This window comes from Solanum lycopersicum, chromosome 7 (genome assembly GCF_036512215.1).
Source record: "Solanum lycopersicum chromosome 7, SLM_r2.1".
In the NCBI taxonomy this organism is placed as follows: Eukaryota; Viridiplantae; Streptophyta; class Magnoliopsida; order Solanales; family Solanaceae; genus Solanum; species Solanum lycopersicum.
Window position 1 is genome coordinate 66,778,017 of NC_090806.1, and position 20,501 is coordinate 66,798,517.

At 30.4% G+C, this 20,501-nt stretch overlaps 7 protein-coding genes across 7 annotated transcripts; 4 read left to right on the forward strand and 3 right to left on the reverse strand.

The window, feature by feature from the left end:
* The first annotated feature begins 1,090 nt into the window (after nucleotides 1-1,090).
* Nucleotides 1,091-2,835, forward strand: LOC101245775 (probable glutathione S-transferase). Its single transcript, XM_010325321.4, has 2 exons — nucleotides 1,091-1,518; nucleotides 2,472-2,835. Exons 1-2 carry the CDS (start codon nucleotides 1,201-1,203, stop codon nucleotides 2,571-2,573), a joined length of 420 nt encoding a protein of 139 aa, XP_010323623.1. The 5' UTR covers nucleotides 1,091-1,200; the 3' UTR covers nucleotides 2,574-2,835.
* A 344-nt stretch (nucleotides 2,836-3,179) lies between these two features.
* LOC101244597 (probable glutathione S-transferase) lies at nucleotides 3,180-4,909 on the forward strand. Its single transcript, XM_004243146.5, has 2 exons — nucleotides 3,180-3,616; nucleotides 4,360-4,909. The coding sequence occupies exons 1-2, from the start codon at nucleotides 3,299-3,301 to the stop codon at nucleotides 4,702-4,704; spliced, it is 663 nt and encodes a 220-aa protein (XP_004243194.1). The 5' UTR covers nucleotides 3,180-3,298; the 3' UTR covers nucleotides 4,705-4,909.
* A 1,422-nt stretch (nucleotides 4,910-6,331) lies between these two features.
* Nucleotides 6,332-8,134, forward strand: LOC101245181 (probable glutathione S-transferase). The gene is made up of 2 exons (XM_004243148.4): nucleotides 6,332-6,861; nucleotides 7,558-8,134. Exons 1-2 carry the CDS (start codon nucleotides 6,481-6,483, stop codon nucleotides 7,900-7,902), a joined length of 726 nt encoding a protein of 241 aa, XP_004243196.1. The 5' UTR covers nucleotides 6,332-6,480; the 3' UTR covers nucleotides 7,903-8,134.
* A 1,398-nt stretch (nucleotides 8,135-9,532) lies between these two features.
* BI-GST/GPX (glutathione S-transferase/peroxidase) lies at nucleotides 9,533-10,479 on the forward strand. Its single transcript, NM_001247450.2, has 2 exons — nucleotides 9,533-9,899; nucleotides 9,973-10,479. Exons 1-2 carry the CDS (start codon nucleotides 9,582-9,584, stop codon nucleotides 10,315-10,317), a joined length of 663 nt encoding a protein of 220 aa, NP_001234379.2. The 5' UTR covers nucleotides 9,533-9,581; the 3' UTR covers nucleotides 10,318-10,479.
* Nucleotides 10,480-10,598: 119 nt separating this feature from the next.
* On the reverse strand, nucleotides 10,599-12,277 carry LOC101244013 (probable glutathione S-transferase). Its single transcript, XM_004243144.5, has 2 exons — nucleotides 11,858-12,277; nucleotides 10,599-11,257 (listed from the first exon to the last, which is right to left on the reverse strand). Exons 1-2 carry the CDS (start codon nucleotides 12,170-12,172, stop codon nucleotides 10,913-10,915), a joined length of 660 nt encoding a protein of 219 aa, XP_004243192.1. The 5' UTR covers nucleotides 12,173-12,277; the 3' UTR covers nucleotides 10,599-10,912.
* A 3,128-nt stretch (nucleotides 12,278-15,405) lies between these two features.
* On the reverse strand, nucleotides 15,406-16,397 carry LOC543817 (uncharacterized). Its single transcript, NM_001247165.2, has 2 exons — nucleotides 16,022-16,397; nucleotides 15,406-15,864 (listed from the first exon to the last, which is right to left on the reverse strand). Exons 1-2 carry the CDS (start codon nucleotides 16,337-16,339, stop codon nucleotides 15,520-15,522), a joined length of 663 nt encoding a protein of 220 aa, NP_001234094.1. The 5' UTR covers nucleotides 16,340-16,397; the 3' UTR covers nucleotides 15,406-15,519.
* A 2,367-nt stretch (nucleotides 16,398-18,764) lies between these two features.
* Nucleotides 18,765-20,487, reverse strand: LOC101244300 (probable glutathione S-transferase parA). The gene is made up of 2 exons (XM_004243145.5): nucleotides 19,780-20,487; nucleotides 18,765-19,317 (listed from the first exon to the last, which is right to left on the reverse strand). Exons 1-2 carry the CDS (start codon nucleotides 20,092-20,094, stop codon nucleotides 18,973-18,975), a joined length of 660 nt encoding a protein of 219 aa, XP_004243193.1. The 5' UTR covers nucleotides 20,095-20,487; the 3' UTR covers nucleotides 18,765-18,972.
* Between the last annotated feature and the right edge of the window lie 14 nt (nucleotides 20,488-20,501).

The window sequence follows — 20,501 nt, forward strand, 5'->3', positions numbered from 1 at the left end:
TTTAAATCTATAGTCTATAATTAGACTTTTAATGAAAATTCTAAAATATTATCGACCTCGAGATACTCTTTTGATTTATGTAAAAATATTTAATTTGACATAATATTTGAGAATGTGAAAATTTATTATTTGAAATAAGTTATACATATTTTATAAAAAAATAGATCTAATGATCTTAAAATTAAGTAGTCTTGAATTTTTTTTATCCGCGTGCTATATGAATAAACATCCTAGATTTAAAAAAATCAAAACTGGTTAAATTCGAAATTTTACCCAAAAAGACAAATCAGGTTAAAAGTTCAAGATCATATATATGCCTTCAAAACCAATAATGTAAATCACTTAGATATTTACACGACTAAAAATTAATTTCATCAAATATAAGTTGAGATTGACTGAGAAGGAAATAGTATACTTTTTCCGTTTTAAAAAGATTGCTTAGTTTGATTTGGAACGGAATTTAAGAAAAGAAATAAGACTTTTTAATCTTGTGGTTCTAAATTAAAGTTATGTCAAATGTACCAAAATACCCTTTAGTCTTGTGGTATTAAACATGTCACGTGGAAAGTTAAAGTTAAAGTGTTGTCAAAAAAGTAAAGAGATCATTCTTTTTGAAACAAATTAAAAAAAAATAGGGACATTCTTTTTGAAACGAAGGAAATAACATAAAATATGTATAATGAGAGTAGTAAAAAGGTTTAATAATATTCGCAACCCTATAAAGTTGTTTGTACCATCTGTTTCAATTGATCACTTGAACGCATGATAAAACGTTTCTATAGGCATTATTCAAACTTCGAATCATTTTTTTTTTGTGAATTTCTGAAACGACTATTAGATAATTAAGTTAATTATACGACAACCTCAGTATAAAGACATAAAATTTTATAAGTTATAAAGGCTAATACATATAATAAAAGAATATCACATGTTTTAAGTAATTAACTTATTTATGTTAAATCAAAAGTATTTAATAAAATTATTTTATCTATATATTAAGATGCTCAATTGAAACAAAATCTTGACTATTTAAATGAAATTTACTTACAAAATTAATGATTAAACACCCATATTGGACCACAAAGTGCTACTAACAGTACACAAAAGCTTCCACAGCACTATATATCTATTACTTGTATGTACAACTAACAAATTAGTATTAACAATTGTAAAGAAAAAGTTTGTTTAATTAGCACAAAAATGGCTAATGATGAGGTGATTTTGTTGGATTTTTGGCCTAGCATGTTTGGTATGAGGCTAAGGATTGCACTTGCTGAAAAAGAGGTTAAATATGAGTACAAAGAAGAAGATGTGTGGAACAAAAGCCCTTTGCTTTTAGAGATGAATCCTATATACAAGAAAGTTCCAGTATTGATTCACAATGGAAAACCAATTTGTGAGTCTATTATTGGAGTTGAGTATATTGAGGAAGTGTGGAAGGACAAAGCCCCTTTGCTCCCTTTTGATCCTTATGAGAGAGCACAAGCTAGGTTTTGGGCTGACTACATTAATAAGAAGGTAAATTCATAACCTTTCCTCCTCTTTTTGTTCATGAATTCACTAAGATTCTTAAGCCAATTTGAACAAGGAATTAAAATCAATGTTATCTTGTGTTGTATATATAATGGGAGTGAAATGTTGTTTTTTATAGTCTTGGTCAATTATAGCACGTGAGATGATGAGAGTTGTTTTCGACCATGTAAAAAAGGTCAATTTCCCGTCCCCACAATCATGGGGAAGTCAACTTTCCTATCACGCCTAGAATTGGATATTTGGATTCTGAAGTGTGAACAATATAAAACAGAAAGCCAACATCATGTAAGTGGAACGAGATGAGATTTTTTACTATGTTAACAAAATGAACCTTATATTTAACTCAACTGCAAAAGCTAATTCGGTGAGAATTTCCCTAAACCATCCCACAATAATGTGAGATCAACTCAACAAGACTTTCCTAGGGTTCCAGGTCCATTTTCTCAACATGAATTTAATTACTAAGATATTTATCTTAATTAGTTTTGTGCAAACAAGTGATAACCTTATCCTCTTTTGGTTATCTGTTGAAATTTTAAATTGTTTGATCTTGGAAAGAAGATATGGTCAACAAAAGGAGAAGAGCAAGAGGCAGCTAAGAATGATTTCATAGAATGCCTTTAAGTGCTGGAAGGAGCACTAGGAGAGAAGCCTTACTTTGGTGGAGATGATTTTGTTTTTTATGGATATTGCTCTCATTGGGTTCTACTGCTGGTTTTATGCTTATGACACTACAAAAAAAAAATAACTTTTAGCGACATTAAATATTGACACTAATAAAGAGTGTTAAAGTCTTTAACTGACATTAGTTTAGTGCCATTAGAACCAATGTCGCTGAAGACTTTAGGGACATATACAAATAGTGACAATTATCACTAAAAATACATATTTAGCGACAATTTAGAATTAAATATCGCTAATGATCATTTTTGTTGTAGTGTGAGACCTATGGTAACTTCAGCTTAGAAGCCGAGTGCCCTAAGCTTGTGGCTTGGGCCAAGAGGTGCATGCAAAGGGACTGTGGTCAAGTCTTTGCCTGACAAACATAAGGTATGTGAGTTTGTATCAATGGCAAGACACAAGTTTGGAATTGAATAAAAGTATCCATAATGTTTTCTTGAGTTGTATAGTTTTGTATTTGCAAAGCAAGTTTGTTCATAGTGTAATAAGTTGGTTCTACTTTTACAATTGTAATAAAGGACTCTAAGCATTGTTGTGTTGAGTGCTTGTTTTTTTACTCCTTGTGTGTAGTTTAGTGCTCCTCTTCGTATACTGATCTAGAATTTAAAGATTTTGAAGCTATACTAGAGTAAATAGATCGGTTTGTTTATTTTGGACTTCGATTCAAATATCTACATAATAACTAAATTTAAAATTTTAAAACATCATTAATAACACGTGTTAAATAATACAAAACGAAGCAAGAAACGTGATTTATGTTTCAAAAGTCCTTTTCATATTACATTACTCTCGGTCTACATTTATTTGTCATATTGTGTTTTTCTTAAGTTAATTTAACTAATTTTTAAATTTAAATTAAATTACATTAGTTCAAAAAATTATATAAAAATTGTCATTTTTGAATGGTCAAATTACAATTTTTGACTCTAATAGTAAATGTTAGTCAAAGTAGTAAATTTTGTTTTTACTGAAAACAAACATTTGGAGAGCCTACACCAACCAAGAAGCTACAAACGAATCTATACATTTATCAATTCAGTAGTTGCAATTTTGGGGAAAAATTGAAAATTTTCTTACAACAAAAATGGCTAACGATGAGGTGATCGTGTTGGGTTTCTGGCCTAGCATGTTTGGTTTGAGGCTGAGGATTGCACTTGCTGAAAAAGAGGTTAAATTTGAGTACAGAGAAGAGGATTTGAAGAACAAAAGCCCTCTGCTTTTGCAGATGAACCCTATTCACAGGAAAATCCCTGTTTTGATTCATAATGGCAAACCAATTTGTGAGTCTATCATTGGAGTTGAGTATATTGAGGAAGTGTGGAAGGACAAAGCCCCTTTGCTCCCTTCTGATCCTTATGAGAGAACACAAGCTAGGTTTTGGGCTGACTACATTGACAAGAAGGTAAAAATTCATACTTTTTTTCGCCTTTTTTAGGCCGATTCGATACTAATTTGGGTTTGAAGCATTGTTGTTAATGTTGTATTAATTGAGTAGTTTCACATTGGGTTGTTCAGACTGAAATGTTGTTTTCTTAATTGTCTTTGTCAATGGTGACCTAATGAGATTGACCATTTTTTTTTGTGGTAACCCAATGTGAGCCCTTTTACTATACTATTCATGCTCCGAATGTTCAGTCTTGGGCGTGTGGAGTAGTACTAGAGTTTCACATTAATTGTAGAAATTAATTAGTCATGTTGTCGTTTGGTTATGTTTTATTGTGAAATTTTAAAAGAGTAAAATTTACGGTGAAGAATGATATTTGAAAATTCGAGTTGTGTTTGACTAAACGCCTTGTTATTCTCACTTCATATGCTAGGACTCCCCCCTATTCCAGATGCTTAATTCGAGGTGGTTGATGAAATGGAAATTTATCTCATTATATAGTCTTGGTTAATCCTTGCTTCATACAGCTACGTTCCATGCTTTATATGTTCAGTCCTACGTGTGGGGTTGTTAGAGTTTCACACTAATTGAAGAATTAGAACTATGTCTTGTTATGTAGTATTAATGGTTCCTCACTTTGTATGCTACGTTTCGCTAGTGTTTAAGGTCCATTTCCCATGAACTGACTGGGACTATTATTTTAGTTTTGTGTCAACAAGTGATGACCCGTTTCATTTTCTGCATTTGTTGAAATTTTTCAGTTTTATTGGCCTGCAAGGAAGCTGTGGACAACAAAGGGCGAAGAGCAGGAGATAGCGAAGAAAGATTTCATAGAATGCCTTAAAGTGCTGGAGGGAGTACTAGGAGACAAGCCTTATTTTGGAGGGGATAACTTTGGTTTTGTAGATATTGCTCTCATTGGATTCTACTGTTGGTTTAGTGCCTATGAGACTTACGGTAACTTCAGCACAGAGGCTGAGTTCCCAAAGTTTTTCGCTTGGGCTAAGAGGTGTATGCAGAGGGACAGTGTGGCTAAGTCTTCGCCAGACCAACATAAGGTCCTCGAGTTTGTGAAAGTTGTTAGGCAGAGGCTTGGAATTGAATAAAAATATGCCTATGCATCATAATGTAGCCATTCTTGAGTTGTTTCAAGATTTGAAATGTTTGTTTTCTTCTACTTTACTGTTTTGTTGAGTGTTGGCTTTAGTCCATGTATGAAATTTTGGGGCTTCTCCTCTTTTGTAATGAGAAGTAATTACTTCTTCACGAGCATTATGCTTCAGTTCTAAACAAGTTTGAGATTGGCTATAAGATTCTACTCTATACTATGAGGAACACATATAATAAACTGATGAACTAAAGATACTCCCTCTCGATTTATGTAAAATTGTTTAATTGAGTATGACGTTTAAGAATTTCAAAATTTGTATTTGAAATAAGTTGTAAATATTTATAAGAAATGATATCTAATGATCTTGAACTTGACTAATCTCAGAACTTTTTGACTTCACTTGTCATATGAATTCAAGATCAAATGTCCAAACTTGTCAAACTTGAAATTTTGTTACTAGACAAGCTAGGTAAAAGTTCAAAGATTATATGCCTCCAAAACTAATCTTGTAAATCTGTGACTATAAAAAGTTCCTATTAGACATTTTCAACTCAATTTTTTTTGTGTGAAAATTCTTAAACGTCTATTAAATAATTAAGTTAATTATATAAAATATATTAACATATTAGCCTCATTTGTAAAGATGTGATTTTTATGACTTATAAAGGCTAATCCATATAAAATATCTCATATTTTAAGCAATTAACTTATGCATATAAAGTTAAAAGTATTTAATAAAAATATTTTATCTATATATCAAGGAGCTCAATTAAAAACAATTTTGATTATTTAAATGAATAAAAGTATGCATAATGTATTTAAAAAAAGGTACGTCATTGTGCTTTCTTGAGTTGCAGTTTTGTATTTGAAAAGTTTCAGATACTGTAATAAGTCTATTCTACTTTTACACGTAAACTCAACCTATGAACATATCAAAAACTAAATATTACTACTAATATTTTTATTTTATTCGATTCTCATGCTATTAAATATTAAATATCTATATAAAATATCAGTAATCAAACTTAGAGTCTCAAAAAAATAATAATAAAATTAAATTAATAAATGCACCTTTGATTAAAATTTCTTCGAAGATGTGATATTATCATATTAATGCGTGTCAAGTAATATAAACAGTTTACCTTTAAAGATTCTTTTCATTTTACATTACTCTAGTAGCAGAAGGAAAAAAATACTACTGGCGGGATTCGAACCCTTGCCGGTGGCTTCGCACGTCTCTTATTGATGAAATTTAAACCAACTCACCCACAGCTGCTTCTGTTTTATGGGTGCTCGTTTAATTTATAATAACATATGTATCATATTTTCTATATATATACAAAAAATTTCAAAAATCAATGGGTGCTCGAGCACCCGCGTCTGACTTACTTGGTCCGCCCCTGATTACTCTCTCCGTTCTATATTAATTGATCATCTTATTAAAGATAATTGTGTTATTATAGTTGTTCACCTTAATAAATTAAGAAAACGTTAAATAAATTTTCTTAAATTATTCTTGCAATTTTTCTGTTTGGAAATATTCACTTATAAAAAATTCAAAAAGTATTCTAACGGATGAATTAATAAAATTATATTTGTACTTATGATTTATTAAGTACAATATGGACAGACGTAATAATAATAAATTGTTTTTAGTAAAAAAAAGAACATTTGAGAGCCTCCATTAGTGTTGACCGACCAGGCGATGTAAGCGATGACACATATATAAGCTACAATCGAATCTCCAAGTGCTATATATAGAGCTCTGTATATGATAATTTATCAAATCAGTACTAGCAATTTTATTTCTTTCTTGTTTATTCATATATCAAAAATGGCTAACAATGAGGTGATTTTGTTGGATTTTTGGCCTAGCATGTTTGGCTTGAGGCTGAGGATTGCACTTGCTGAAAAAGAGGTTAAATATGAGTACAGAGAAGAGGATTTGCCGAACAAAAGCCCTCTGCTTTTGCAGATGAACCCTATTCACAAGAAAATCCCTGTTTTGATTCACAATGGTAAACCGATTTGTGAGTCTATTATTGGAGTTGAGTATATTGATGAAGTTTGGAAGGATAAAGCCCCTTTGCTCCCTTCTGATCCTTATGAGAGGGCACAAGCTAGGTTTTGGGCTGACTACATTGACAAGAAGGTAAATTTTATTAGTTTTTTTAAGGCCGATTTGATACTAAGTTGGGATTGAAGCATTGTTGTATTATTTGATTTGTTTCACATTGGTTGGTTGAGAGTGAAATGTTGTTTTCTTAATTGTGTTTGTCAATGGTGACCTAATGAGATTAGCTTTTGGGCTTAGATTAGGTGATCATCATCTTGGGCGTGGTGGTGTTATTAGAGTTTCACATTAGTTGTAGAAATGAAATAGTCTCGTTGTCTTTTCGTTATGAAATTTGAAAAAGAAGTACTTTGTTTCCAAACTGAAAAATGAGATTTGAAAATTGGAGTTGTGTTTGATCAAACGCCTTGTTATCCTCATTTCATACGCTAGGATTCCCCCCCTACTCCAGATGATTAATTTTAGGCGTGTGGTGTGTCAGAGTTTCACCTTGGTCGATGAAATGGAAATTTATCTTATTATAGAGTTAATCCTTATTTCATAAGGTATGTTCCCTGCTCCAGATGTTCAGTCCTAAGTGCGGTGTTGTTAGAGTTTCACATTAATTGAAAAATTGGAATTATGTCTTGTTATGTAGTATTGCTTAATCCTCACTTATTTTTCGCTAGCGTCTAATGTCCATTTTCCATGAACTGACTATGACTTTTATTTTAGTTTTTGTGTCAACAAGTGATGATGACCTGTTTCTTTTTCTGCATTTGTTGAAATTTTCAGTTTTATTGGGCTTCAAGGAAGCTGTGGACAACAAAAGGAGAAGAGCTGGACGCAGCTAAGGAAGAGTTCATAGTATGCCTCAAAGTTCTGGAGGGAGCACTAGGAGACAAGCCTTATTTTGGAGGGGATAACTTTGGTTTTGTGGATATTGCTCTCATTGGGTTCTACTGTTGGTTTAGTGCCTATGAGACTTACGGTAACTTCAGCACAGAGGCTGAGAGCCCAAAGTTTGTCGCTTGGGCCAAGAGGTGTATGCAGAGGGACAGTGTGGCTAAGTCTTCGCCCGACCAACATAAGGTCCTCGAGTTTGTGAAAGTTGTTAGGCAGAGGCTTGGAATTGAATAAAAATATGCTTATGCAATTATGCATCATAATGTATTGAAAAAAGGCACTTCATTGTGCCTTCTTGTGTTGTTGTTTCAAGACTTTAAAATGTTTGTTTGGTCATAGTGTAAGTTCTACTTGCACTTGTAATAAAGGAGTCTTAGCCTGTGACTTTGTTTAGTGTGGCTTTTGTTGTCCTTGTATGTAATTGTGGAGCTTCTCCTCTTTGTAATGATAAGTAATTAATTCTTCACGGGCATTATCTACTATCGAAAAATTACACTTTAGTTATAAACAAGTTCGTGATTGGCTATATGATTCTACTCTATACTACGAGGAACATATAATAAACTGATGACAGATCCATTATTTTACTTTTTCTCGATTCTTGTTACCTCTGTTTTCCAAGTGTTTCGAAGAGTAGGGCTCGTCGCACCATTTATCTTGTTTCAGTTCTGCATGTAAAGCAGGCTCATTTTTATGATGAGTACAATACATATCTTGCAGCAGTCTGGAGGCATATGTACTCGGATGTTGTGTCTTCAGTTGAACTCATTACTTTTGGCTCGATGGTGACTTAATTCTTTGTTGGATTGATCTTTGGTTGTATAAATAATAACATTCACTCACACATCAAGATTTGTATTTTACAGGACATGGGCTAAAGTACCTGACCCATCACTCAAAGAGCCTGTGAATTAGTTAAAGGAGCAGCACCCCAATTCCAATTTTTTATCAAGCTGTTTACAGTGTTGGTGTGTGAATTAAATTTTACAGATGTATTTATATAATTAACTTCTTGTGAAGTTTGGGGCATAGTACCTTTTGTATGCTATACTTACTCGGATAATTTGTATACATTGACAGTGTAAAGAAATTATCGTATTCAGTAGTCGATGTTTAAGTCTTTGTTAATCCTTACTCCATAAGCTATGTTTGTTCTTTTCATAATGTAGTGTAGCTCAGTTCTACTTTAATCGTAGTAAAACACTCTTAGCTTTGTTTTTGTTGAGAGTGTTTGTTTTTGTAATCCTTGTGTGTAACCTGGTGCTTCTATTGTTCTATTCATTGTATTAAAACGTAATCGCTCTTTTTCATGAATATCATATACTACAAAATAGTTACGTCTCAATTTCAAATAAGTTGTGATTCTGCACGTGATAAGCTTCATATAAGTAATTAAGTAAGGGCTTGTTTGGTTGTTCAGATAAGAATTACAATTCCTAATACTCTTTATGTTCGACCATTAAAAACTCAAATATCTTTGTTTAATTTAGATTTATGAAATTGAAAATGAAATCATATTTGATTATACTTTTTGCAGAAACAAGATACCGAACACTCATAAAAGATTATTCCAAAACTTTTTTTTTTCCCGTGACCAAACATGATACACGAGTCCTAAAATTTGTTTCTAGTAAATTAAAAAAATACATCTGACGTATGTAGTGACAAAATGCAAAGATTTTGAAGAAAAAAAATAAGAAGGTTGAGGGCCCTCTATAATAATCCACGTGACTTGTGAGTCCCGTGATGTGACGAGAGTAATGACATAAAAACTCGCGTTTTAAAATGTGTTGTTTTTAGATAGAGAATGGACCACAACAGCACTATATATATATATATATATATCTTGTGCTGTACCATTAGCATATCAGTATTACCAATTTTCTTTCTTTTTCTTCATTCATACAACAAAAATGGCTAACGATGAAGTGATTCTGTTGGATTTTTGGCCTAGCATGTTTGGAATGAGGCTAAGGATTGCACTTGCTGAGAAAGAGATTAAATATGAGTACAGAGACGAGGATTTGAGGAACAAAAGTCCTCTGCTTTTGCAGATGAATCCTATTCACAAGAAAATCCCTGTTTTGATTCATAATGGCAAACCAATTTGCGAGTCTATTATTGGAGTTGAGTATATTGATGAAGTGTGGAAGGATAAAGCCCCTTTCCTCCCTTCTGATCCTTATGAGAGAGCACAAGCTAGGTTTTGGGCTGATTACATTGATAAGAAGGTAAATTCATAGTCCCTCTGTTTCAGTTAAGACGGTAAGTAACTATTCTCTTTTGGTTTGTTGAAATTTTCAGTTGTATGATTCTGGGAGGAAGCTATGGACAACAAAGGGAGAAGAGCAAGAGACAGCTAAAAAAGATTTCATAGAATGCCTTAAGGTGTTAGAGGGAGCACTTGGAGAGAAGCCTTACTTTGGAGGAGATAATTTTGGTTGTGTGGATATTGCGTTGATTGGGTACTATAGCTGGTTTTATGCTTATGAGAGTTATGCTAACATCAGTGTAGAGGCTGAGTGCCCAAAGTTTGTGGCTTGGGCCAAGAATTGTATGCTGAGGGACAGTGTGGCTAAGTCTTTGCCTGATCAACATAAGGTCTGTGAATTTGTAAAAGTGCTAAGGCAGAAGTTTGGAATTGAATAAACATATGGACCATGATTCTGCTAATAAAGGCGCTTCGCCCTTCTTTTTATTGAAATGTGTGTTTGGTCATAGTGTAATTGAGTTCTGCTTTTACATGTAATAAAAACTCTTGGATCTGTTTTCTTGAGTCTTGTCTATTGTATGATTCTGGGATTTTCGAAATCACCTTTTTTTTCCATTGGCATCGTATATAGTACAAAAAATTGATTCTACTTTATCCCATCAAGTTTCGATATATCTAGCAGTCTGGAGGCAAGTCTATTTGAATATTGTGTAAGCAGTTTAAGCAAGCATCAATAGTTGATTTCATCGCTCTAATCTGTTATCAATAGGGTTACACAGAGATAATTTACCGTTGATCCAAGACTTCCCTTCTGACTCGAATGTTATACATGTGCAACATAAGTATACATATCGTAATAAAGCATACAGAGTCATCAACACAAACACAACTTTTTCAGGCTTCGTCTCTGTGTTCAAAAGAACAACACAGGAGGAGCGAAGGGAAAGAACATTTATTCATAAACATAATATGAACTAGAATCAACAACTTCTTCCAGTTGAACCTGCAGAACCCGCTCTAGATCCGTCTCTTTTAGGCAATGCCAATCCTCTGTCTCAACATTACAACAAAATCATAGATTTTGTCAGGATCAGAAAGATACTTAGAGACATTCTCCTTTTGCATACACCTGTTGGCCCAAGCCACAAACTTAGGACACTCTGGTTCAATACTAAATTTGCCAAATTTTTCATAAGCAGGGAACCAGCTATAGTAAGGAATGAGTGCCAAATCCACAAAACCAAAACTTTCTCCATCGAAGTATGGCTTGTCTCCCAATTCCCCTTCCAACACCTTCAAACACTCAATGAATTCTTTATTAGCTGCTTCTTGTTCCTCCACTTTTGTTGTCCAAATTTTCTTTCCACCATCATAAATCTGTATTCTCCCACAAAAAAAAGAAAAAAAATTACATCCTTTTCAATCAAATTTAGCTCATTAATGAATAAATCTTACACTACACCTCAATTTCAAACTTTTTTTTTTATTATTTTTTGATGATCAACTTTCGTGCACCTCGAATAATTCCACAGGATAATTGACACCTCTGACTAGCAAGAGTTGTAGCTCTCTATCTAAATCTATCTCAACCTAATTTTATTTTTTATTTTTTGAGTGTGAAACTCTCACTTACTTCGACTAATTCCACGGAATACCTTCCACCTCCCACCACAACAAGAGACATGATACCTTCTACCTCCCACCAGCAAGACATACTAGTTAACGCTGTACATCCAGGCTAGAACATATGAAAGAATCAACTGGTATTTTTGTTTCAGCTGAATTTTGAACATCAGACCTTAGAATTTTCAACAACGGTTGATTGGCCACTAGGCTACTCCCTAGGGTAGGGTGTATCTAAACCTAAATTTATGTTAGCATAAAAGTCACACCCATGAGTAAAACATGCTCTTACAAATTATAGGATCTAAACTAAATGTACTAAGATGACAAACATATTTTATGATAGTTACATACCTTTTTGTCAACATAATCAGCCCAAAACCTAGCTTGAGCTCTCTTATAAGGATCACTAGGCAACAAAGGTGATTTGTCATTCCAAACTTCATCTATGTACTCAACAATTATGAGTGACTCACATATTGGTTTTCCATTATGGATCAACACTGGGATTTTCTTGTGAATTGGATTCATTTGTAAGAGTAAAGGACTTTTGTTCACCAAGTTCTCTTCTTTGTACTCATATTGGATCCCCTTTTCAGCCAGGGCAATTTTTACCCTCACAGCAAACATACTCACATAAGTTCCCAGAAGGACAACTTCATCAGCCATTTTTTTGCTGAAAATTTGTAGTAAGTAGAATTGCAAGAAATAATGTAGACTCTGTTTGTTGAAGATAAGCCATAGGGATAATACTTACTATGCAATATACAATAAAAAAGGGGCCCTACCACCAAATGTTAGGTCAGACTTTAGACTAACAACTAACAAATATCAATTTAATACTATTCCAAAAAGAATGATCTAATATAAATTGAAACGAAATTTAATAAAATAAAATAAAATTAATTTATGATTCTAAACAAAAGTTATATTAAATGTATTAAAATATTCTTTAATTTTATGATCTTAAATATATCACGTGAAATGTTAAAATTAAAATATTATTATAAAAAAAAGAAGATATTTTTCTTAAACAAACTAAATAAAATAGAAACATTCTTTTTAAGATAAAGAAAATATTTAATCCTGAATCAAAATTTTTATTAAAAAAATAAAAATATAGAGTAAATAAATAAACACAAAAAGAAATCAAATGATTCAATATATAGTATATTAATATATCTAGATGATAAAAAGGGGATTAACCACTACTTGTGTTGGGTAAAAAGTAACATCCATCTAGTGATCATAGTAAAAAAAAATTCACTAACTAAAAAAATTTAAAATCTAAAGTAAACCACCAATAAATCAGGAGGATATTTGAGATTGTTGCATTTTTAGTACTTACGTGAGACACACGTGCATTGCACATACTCACAACTAATATATATTACCTCAATTATAAAGTATTGTTTCAAGAAAAGAATGTTTGGATGAGTCTCTTTTGCTCCTTCTAGTTTCGTCCATACCTTCATATTTTACAAGAGTTGATGAAAATTTAAAATATAGTTACGAAGTTATGCGAATTTAATTTTTTTTATTCTCTTTTTATCTTAATAAATAAATTAAACATTTATAATTTTAACTCATTATTATTATTATTATTATTATTATTGTTATTGTAATATTAATTTGAATTCGATGTACAAATTCATAAATTTGCTTTTAAAGTGTGAGTCTTAAACATGAACATATATTTAATAAAAATTACTTTATTCCTAAACTGAGATTTCTCAACGCGAATTTGAATAAATTAAATTTCAAAATTAATGCTAGACACTTTATTATTAAGAGTAAGAAGCCAAAAAATATTATATTATGTCGTGTGCGTACCATGCTAGAAAAGTCTCATCTTCTTCTTTTGGCCTTACCATACACAAAAAGTAAATACGTACTGCTTTCTTTTAATAAAAATCATTATTATTATTATTATTATTATTATTATTATTATTATTATTATTATTATACTTTTTGAATAAAGATTGTATTTGTTGTTAGTTATATTTTTGATATATTTACTTTTATTATTTAAGTTTATGATTATATTATTTTTTATCTGTTAAATCTCTGTATTACAAAAAATTACCTATATAGTGTCTACATGAGTTTTATTTTTCTCTAATTAAATTTAATTACTATTTAAATTATTTTAATCGGTCTACACAATTAAATTCGATTCACTAATCAAAATAAATACAATTTGATTCTTCACTTAAATGTATTATATGCAGGTGTTTTTATAACAAATATAGATAACTATACACTTCCTTTCACATTAAACAACGATCAGATTAAGAATGAATGCATATTAATATTCAATTTAATATTTTTGCTAAACGTATTAGAGTCAACTTTCATATTTAATTTCGACGCACAAAATTAATTAAATAATTTATTCAAAAAAAATATAATTTTTTTGGTGAGAATATGATCTTCTATTAATTATTTTATGAGATAAAATCTTTAAATATATACCACAATTAAAAATTATTTTTTGAACAAAAAAAAAGCTTCAAATAGAAAGTGCTACGATTGATCTGTTGTTTCGACAAGTTTCTTTTCAAATTAACCTGGCATTTCCATGAGCTTTTAGATATCTCGTTGTATTAGTATATGTTTTTTGTAAATGTATTATTGTTCTCGCTTGATGTTTCTTTTTCGCTTATGTTTAGCCATATAAAAAATAGGGTTATCTGATTTATAAAATCAACATTAAGCAAGATTTGATTAAAAAAAATGAAACATATTCCCCGCGACCACTTCAAGAATACTCATACCATCATGTTCATAATAAAATGATTTGTCGTTATTGAACCAATTATTATTTTAAATTGGCATTTTCAAGAAGCTTCAATCTCACGAGTACTCAAAAGGATTTTCCAGGTATATATTCATTTGCAAGAGTGAACTGTTTATCTCAAAAAAGTATTATGCCTTTACTTTAGTCTATCACATATAGTAATATCATATTTTTAAAGTTAATAAGATAGGGTGATAGAAGAATAAGTGCTTGCACCAGAATAGCAAGACCAATTGTTGTAATATAATGCTTTGATTTTTATCCTTAAAAATCTTTTTGGGAGATAATAAATTTTAAATAGTTTAATTCAAAGTTTTAAAATATTAAATAAAATTATTATCATTTTTAAAATTTATCTTATCATTAATTTTATAAATTTATTAAGGGCGTTCACGACAAAAATAATATTTTCATCTAAATACCAATTACTTTTTAGGAAAGACTTGATTTTAGATTGAATTTTTTATTTGGCCGAACTTAGTGATTCTTTTATTTGGATTAGACATAAATAGCATACATTACGATCGAAATTACAGAAATACACGTTAGCTAAATTAAGATTCTATTACTTCAAACTTTTTTATTTCCGATAGTAAGGACATTTTGATAGTTATAACAAAAGTATGTTTTTACTTGCCCAACTCCAGAGGAAAAAAAGATAAATACTTTTATCTATATTTTTCTACTTGTTTAACTCAAGTAATACTACTTTTATAACTTTTACTTATTGGGAATTAATGAAATGAGAAAAAAAACATCGTGAAAAATGTAATTTCTGCATATTTTAGAATGCTTTAAGACAAAAGAAATGATAGAAGTGCATAGATTAGATTTGGAATAAATCACATGTTATTATTTGTATAAAAAATAATTCCACAACTTCAAAAATCATAATTAATAGGTCACACATAGACAATTTAACCATGTTTCAAACTCCCATCTGATATGTACAATTGCTAAAGCATAAAATTTTGTTGTCAAAGAGACATTAGGTTATTTTGTATGTTATTACCGGCATACATATATATACTCAAATAATGACATGTTCTAATAACTGTAAAAAAAAAAAAAAAAAAAGAGCCATAGAGGAGAAATCTCTTTGTATGGAAAACAAAACCTCCAATTTTATTACTTCATTATTCAATAGATATAGCAAATCAGAATGACGGTAATCTTATTTCATACATACATAATATGTATCCGCAGATCCGTCTTTTTAGGCAACACCGATCTTCTGCCTAAACAAGACAATAAACTCATAGATTTTGTCAGGATCAACAAGAGTTTTAGAGACACTCTCCTTTTGCATACACCTTTTGGCCCATGCCACAAATTTAGGACACTCTGCTTCAATATTTAAATTGCTAAGTTTTTTATAAACAGGAAACCAACTATAATAAGGAATAAAAGCCATATCCACAAGTCCAAAATTTTTTCCATCAAAGTATGGTTTGTCTCCCAATTCACCTTCTAACACTTTCAAACACTCTATGAAATCTTTATTGGCTGTTTTGTGCTCTTCCACTTTTGAGCTCCAAATTTTCATTCCACCATCATAAATCTACATATTCTCCCAAAAAAAAAATAATCATATATCTTTTTCAATCAAATTTATCTCATAAAAATATAAGAGAAAAATTTCCAAATATAAAAAAGTTCAACTACTTAATCAACTGAGTTCTTACGGTTCCTCGATTTGTGATATATTTACTACATACCTTTTTTCCAATATAATCAGCCCAAAACCTAGCATGAGCTCTCTTGTAAGGATCACTAGGCATCAAAGGTGTTGATTTGTCCTTCCAAACTTCATCAATGTACTCAACAATTATGAGTGACTCACAAATTGGTTTTCCATTGTGAATCAACACTGGAATTTTCTTATGAATTGGATTCATTTGTAAGAGTAACTGACTTTTGTTCATCAAATCCTCCTCTTTGTATTCATATTGAATCCCTTTTTCAGCTAGGGCAATCCTCACCCTCATCCCAAAAACACTCACAAAAGTATCCAAAAGAACAACTTCATCACCCATTTTTTTATGATTGTGTTGTGTAATGGAATTTGCAAGAAATTGCCCTAATGTTGATTTTAATTTGCTAGTTGTGCACAAAAAAACATATATAGCACTTGGATGACTTCAACTTTTTTTATTTTTGCGTGTAGGAATAGTATTGTGTTTTTTTAGTAAATGTGTCATTGCTTTCGTCAAACCAATGGAGCCCTCACTCTTTGACAAATTATACAAATGCTATGGACATATGTTTTATTTTATACAAAAATAATAATTCTATACATATGTTTTATAATGAACTAACATATGACTATCGCTAATTTCATTCACTTTTTTTATTTTTAATCAGAAAAAATATTTAGTTTAAAATTACTTACTTAAATTTAATTGTTTCTTTTTCAAACTCCTTGTGAATATATATATATTATTATAATATTAACTTAAAGTCGATGTATGAATTTATAAATTACATTCTTCTAAATTTAAAGGTCTCTAATCGAGTTTTGAGAATAAAATTATATATTTACCCAACCAAAGTAACAAAAATTTAAATAAGTTACCTCTAAGTTAATACAAGAAAAATAACAAATATCTCTAGAAGGGCACAATATTTGGTGCAAAAGTTATGGACCATACTAGAAATTCAGTGTACCATTTACCATTTGGTTGTCTTTTTTCTGATTTTGTTGGTGCATTTACCATTTCTTTGTCGACCACTCAAAAAATACCATGTACGTATTGCTTTTTCTCTTTTATTCTATTAATAGCTAGATATTTGCGCCCGTGCTAGTACGGGTTCAATATCTGTTATTTTCTATTTTACTTTATGTGACACAGATAAAATTAGATAGTCAATTGAATTTTAATATAATTTTAAATACTTTATATTGTTTATTATTATAATTTATAGTACTTTTACGTAATTTTTAAATAATATATGTTACTTTTTTTGTTCCAATATATGTGACACAAATAAAATTTCAATAGTCAATATGTTGTTAATTATAGGTGTGGTTACATGTAAAGTAGATATGTTGGTTGTCTCATGTGTGGTTAAGATGGAATAACTAAAATATCAATAAGAAATATATTTACGTAATACAAAATGTCAAAAGTCTTAAATCAATAAATAAGCTGAAATTAATTAAAGACCTCGACTAATTAAAACACAAATTTTCAAGCTGAAAATCTCGTAATTATAAAAAATACTATCCCCTCCGTCCACCATTAATTGTCGTATTTTTTATTTTAAAAGTCAAATTATCGTATAGTCTTTGAATATCTAAATTTTTCATTTAAAATATCAAATTAATGTAATTTAATTTAACTTAAAAAATTAGTTAAATTAAATTTTGAAAATGTAACATGATAAATAAAAATAAATGAAGAGAATAATTGATTTACGAAAAAAGAAGAAGTTGAATTTAAATCAGAAATAAAAAATAATGTTTGACAAGGTAATAGACCTAGACCTTGGGATTGAAATGTCAAGCCTAAATCAATAGACCAAACAACTATTATGTAAATAAGCACACAACTAAAATACACGTCTTGACCTTTCAGTTGTGTGTTTATTGACAAGTTAGATAATTATAATTATCTCACAAATTTTATTTAAAAATTAAAACTTATCCTTAAGTATTACAAGAAAAATAATATGAAGTTAGGGAAGAAAATTTCTCGACTGATAAGTATATATAGTAGTGGTTTATCTTATTTTCGTATTAGGGCCCGTTTGGCTATGCGATATAATATCATGATATGAAATAATTTGATGAAATTGAAATTTTATTTGAACACGCGATATAAAATATTTGTGTTGTATATTTTCTCATAAACATAAAAATTCCATAAGTTTTAAAACAATTAAAATAACCCCAAAACATTCAATATTATTAAATAAATAAAAAATCATAAAATCGTATAATAAATTATTATAAAGTTATTTGTTCACCACTTAAGTAATTGGTCATCAATATATTTGAGTAAAAATGAAACATCTTTCAGGGGCGCTTCAAGATTTTATTACTCAATAATCGTGAAGTGTGAGTTAAAGTGACTATATGTTGAGAATAATAAATTTTAAAAAGTAATGATGTGATTATAAATTTTCTTTACATATGTGAAATAAATGGTTAGTAAATACAAATGTGAAGTTGTTTTAACAAAATATAAACTTGTGGATCAATTTTTGTATTGAAATAACTCAAATCATGATATGGTATTCTCATATGATTCCATATCATGATTTTTGAAGAATATGGTATCACATCTCATGATATAAAATCAGCGTAAAATCACATGTCTAAACGTTAATTCTATCTCACGATATCATATCGTGATAACCTGTTTCTTTTCTTAATGTTTATGTAATTGAAAATTCCAAGCTTTGGTACATGAAATTAAGATAAGCTAACTTCCGCTAAGATTCTAGAAAAGACCAAACTTATTGAATTCTGAATAAATTATTCATACATATCAAATGAACCTTTTAATACAAATACAAACTCTTGGACCAAAATCACAAACTCTAACTTTAATCAAGCTCAAGTTTTTGTTTTTATTTTTTCAACTACAAAATGAAATCATAAATGTTCTATGGAACCAAAACCTGTAAGCAGAATTGGAACTCTGCCTCTATTGAGGTTTGATCTTTAATCAAGATCAAGTTTCTTTTTCAACTCCAATATGAAGTCATAAACTTTGTACTGATCAGGTAAAGAAGTTGAAACACTTTCCCTTTCCATGCATCTTTTAGCCCATTCAACAAGTTTAGGACATTCATGAATCATACTAAAGTTTCCACAAGTTTCTAATGCATAAAACCAACTATAAAAAGGTATAAGAGCAATGTCAACTAAACCAAATTGATCTCCTCCAAAGAAAGTCTTGTCACCTAACTCTTTTTCCAATAGTTTAAAGTGATGTATTAGTTCTTTTTTTGCTGCCTCTTGAGCTTCACCTTTTGTTGTCCATACCAATCTCCCTGTACTATATATCTGCATTAGCACATTCCAACAACAAGAATGTTACTTCTAAAGGTGGTAAATTGACAGGTTGAATCAAGTTCGACTAGTTAAATCAATGTCATGACTCAATTCAGGAGCGAATCTCTTATACAATCATTGGATTCACGTGAACTCAGTAACTTTTATTCAAATTCTCTATATATACAAAATATCTATAAATACATAACTAGAAACATTTGTTATTGTATTTTAACTTGATATCAATGCAATAACGCATATACTTCAAATTTGTTAATCTACTTTAGTGAGGTTGCTCATAGATCAAATTATTTTGTTATTGGATTTCAATATTTGACTGTCTAAGATTTCATTGTGTTTATTCAAGGTTGAACTTTTGTATAAATGTTTCGTCTTATTTTTATTTAAGTTAGGATCTTGTCAAATTAAAAACAAAAATTGAAACGATACAGAGAATACGATACGATACGTTACCTTTTTGTCAACATAATCAGCCCAAAATTTAGCATGGGCTCTTTCATAAGGATCAGAAGGTAAGAGTGGAGCTTTGTCCTTCCAAACTTCATCAATGTACTGAACAATGATGAGGGATTCACAAATAGGCTTTCCATTGTGAATTAAAACTGGGATTTGCTTATGGATAGGGTTCATTTTTAGGAGCAATGAGCTCTTGTTGCTCAAATTTTCTTCCTTGGATTCATAATTTATGCCCTTTTCTTTCAGGGCAATTCTCACCCTCATACCAAAGGGACTAACCCATAAATCAAGCAATACTACTTCATCTCCCATTTTTTGAGAATGTGTATAGTTGATGATACTGAGATTTATGTTTCTTTACTCTCTATATATAACAACATAGGCATGGTCTTAAGACTGTTGGGGAAGCTCTATCATATTGTAGAATTTTCTAGGTAGTGCTTTTTTTTGAATAGGTCTTTTTCAGGAGCAAATTCAGATTAGTCAAGCTCCAATGCAGAAAATCCTCCAAATCCAGATGGGAAAACAAAAGAAAAATATCGTAGAATTTTCCAGCACGGCAGCATTTTCTAGGGACTTCTAGATCTGTGTGACCTTTCATTCCTTCATACGACTGTCTTTTGTAGTCAATGACATCACAGAGTACTCCAGAAAATTGTTAACAGTTATAACAAACTCATGAGTTTAAACAATGGTAAGTGACTATTCTCAATTTCTTC

Coding starts and splice junctions, on each gene's coding strand:
- LOC543817 (NM_001247165.2), bottom strand. CDS start 16,339: ATGGGTGATGAAGTTGTTCTTTTGGATACTTTTGTGAGTGTTTTTGGG. Junction 15,865..16,021: donor CTGATTATATTGGAAAAAAG/GTATGTAGTAAA, acceptor GAGAATATGTAG/ATTTATGATGGTGGAATGAA.
- LOC101245181 (XM_004243148.4), top strand. CDS start 6,481: ATGATAATTTATCAAATCAGTACTAGCAATTTTATTTCTTTCTTGTTT. Junction 6,862..7,557: donor CTGACTACATTGACAAGAAG/GTAAATTTTATT, acceptor TGAAATTTTCAG/TTTTATTGGGCTTCAAGGAA.
- BI-GST/GPX (NM_001247450.2), top strand. CDS start 9,582: ATGGCTAACGATGAAGTGATTCTGTTGGATTTTTGGCCTAGCATGTTT. Junction 9,900..9,972: donor CTGATTACATTGATAAGAAG/GTAAATTCATAG, acceptor TGAAATTTTCAG/TTGTATGATTCTGGGAGGAA.
- LOC101244300 (XM_004243145.5), bottom strand. CDS start 20,094: ATGGGAGATGAAGTAGTATTGCTTGATTTATGGGTTAGTCCCTTTGGT. Junction 19,318..19,779: donor CTGATTATGTTGACAAAAAG/GTAACGTATCGT, acceptor GTGCTAATGCAG/ATATATAGTACAGGGAGATT.
- LOC101245775 (XM_010325321.4), top strand. CDS start 1,201: ATGGCTAATGATGAGGTGATTTTGTTGGATTTTTGGCCTAGCATGTTT. Junction 1,519..2,471: donor CTGACTACATTAATAAGAAG/GTAAATTCATAA, acceptor TTTTTGTTGTAG/TGTGAGACCTATGGTAACTT.
- LOC101244013 (XM_004243144.5), bottom strand. CDS start 12,172: ATGGCTGATGAAGTTGTCCTTCTGGGAACTTATGTGAGTATGTTTGCT. Junction 11,258..11,857: donor CTGATTATGTTGACAAAAAG/GTATGTAACTAT, acceptor GGGAGAATACAG/ATTTATGATGGTGGAAAGAA.
- LOC101244597 (XM_004243146.5), top strand. CDS start 3,299: ATGGCTAACGATGAGGTGATCGTGTTGGGTTTCTGGCCTAGCATGTTT. Junction 3,617..4,359: donor CTGACTACATTGACAAGAAG/GTAAAAATTCAT, acceptor GAAATTTTTCAG/TTTTATTGGCCTGCAAGGAA.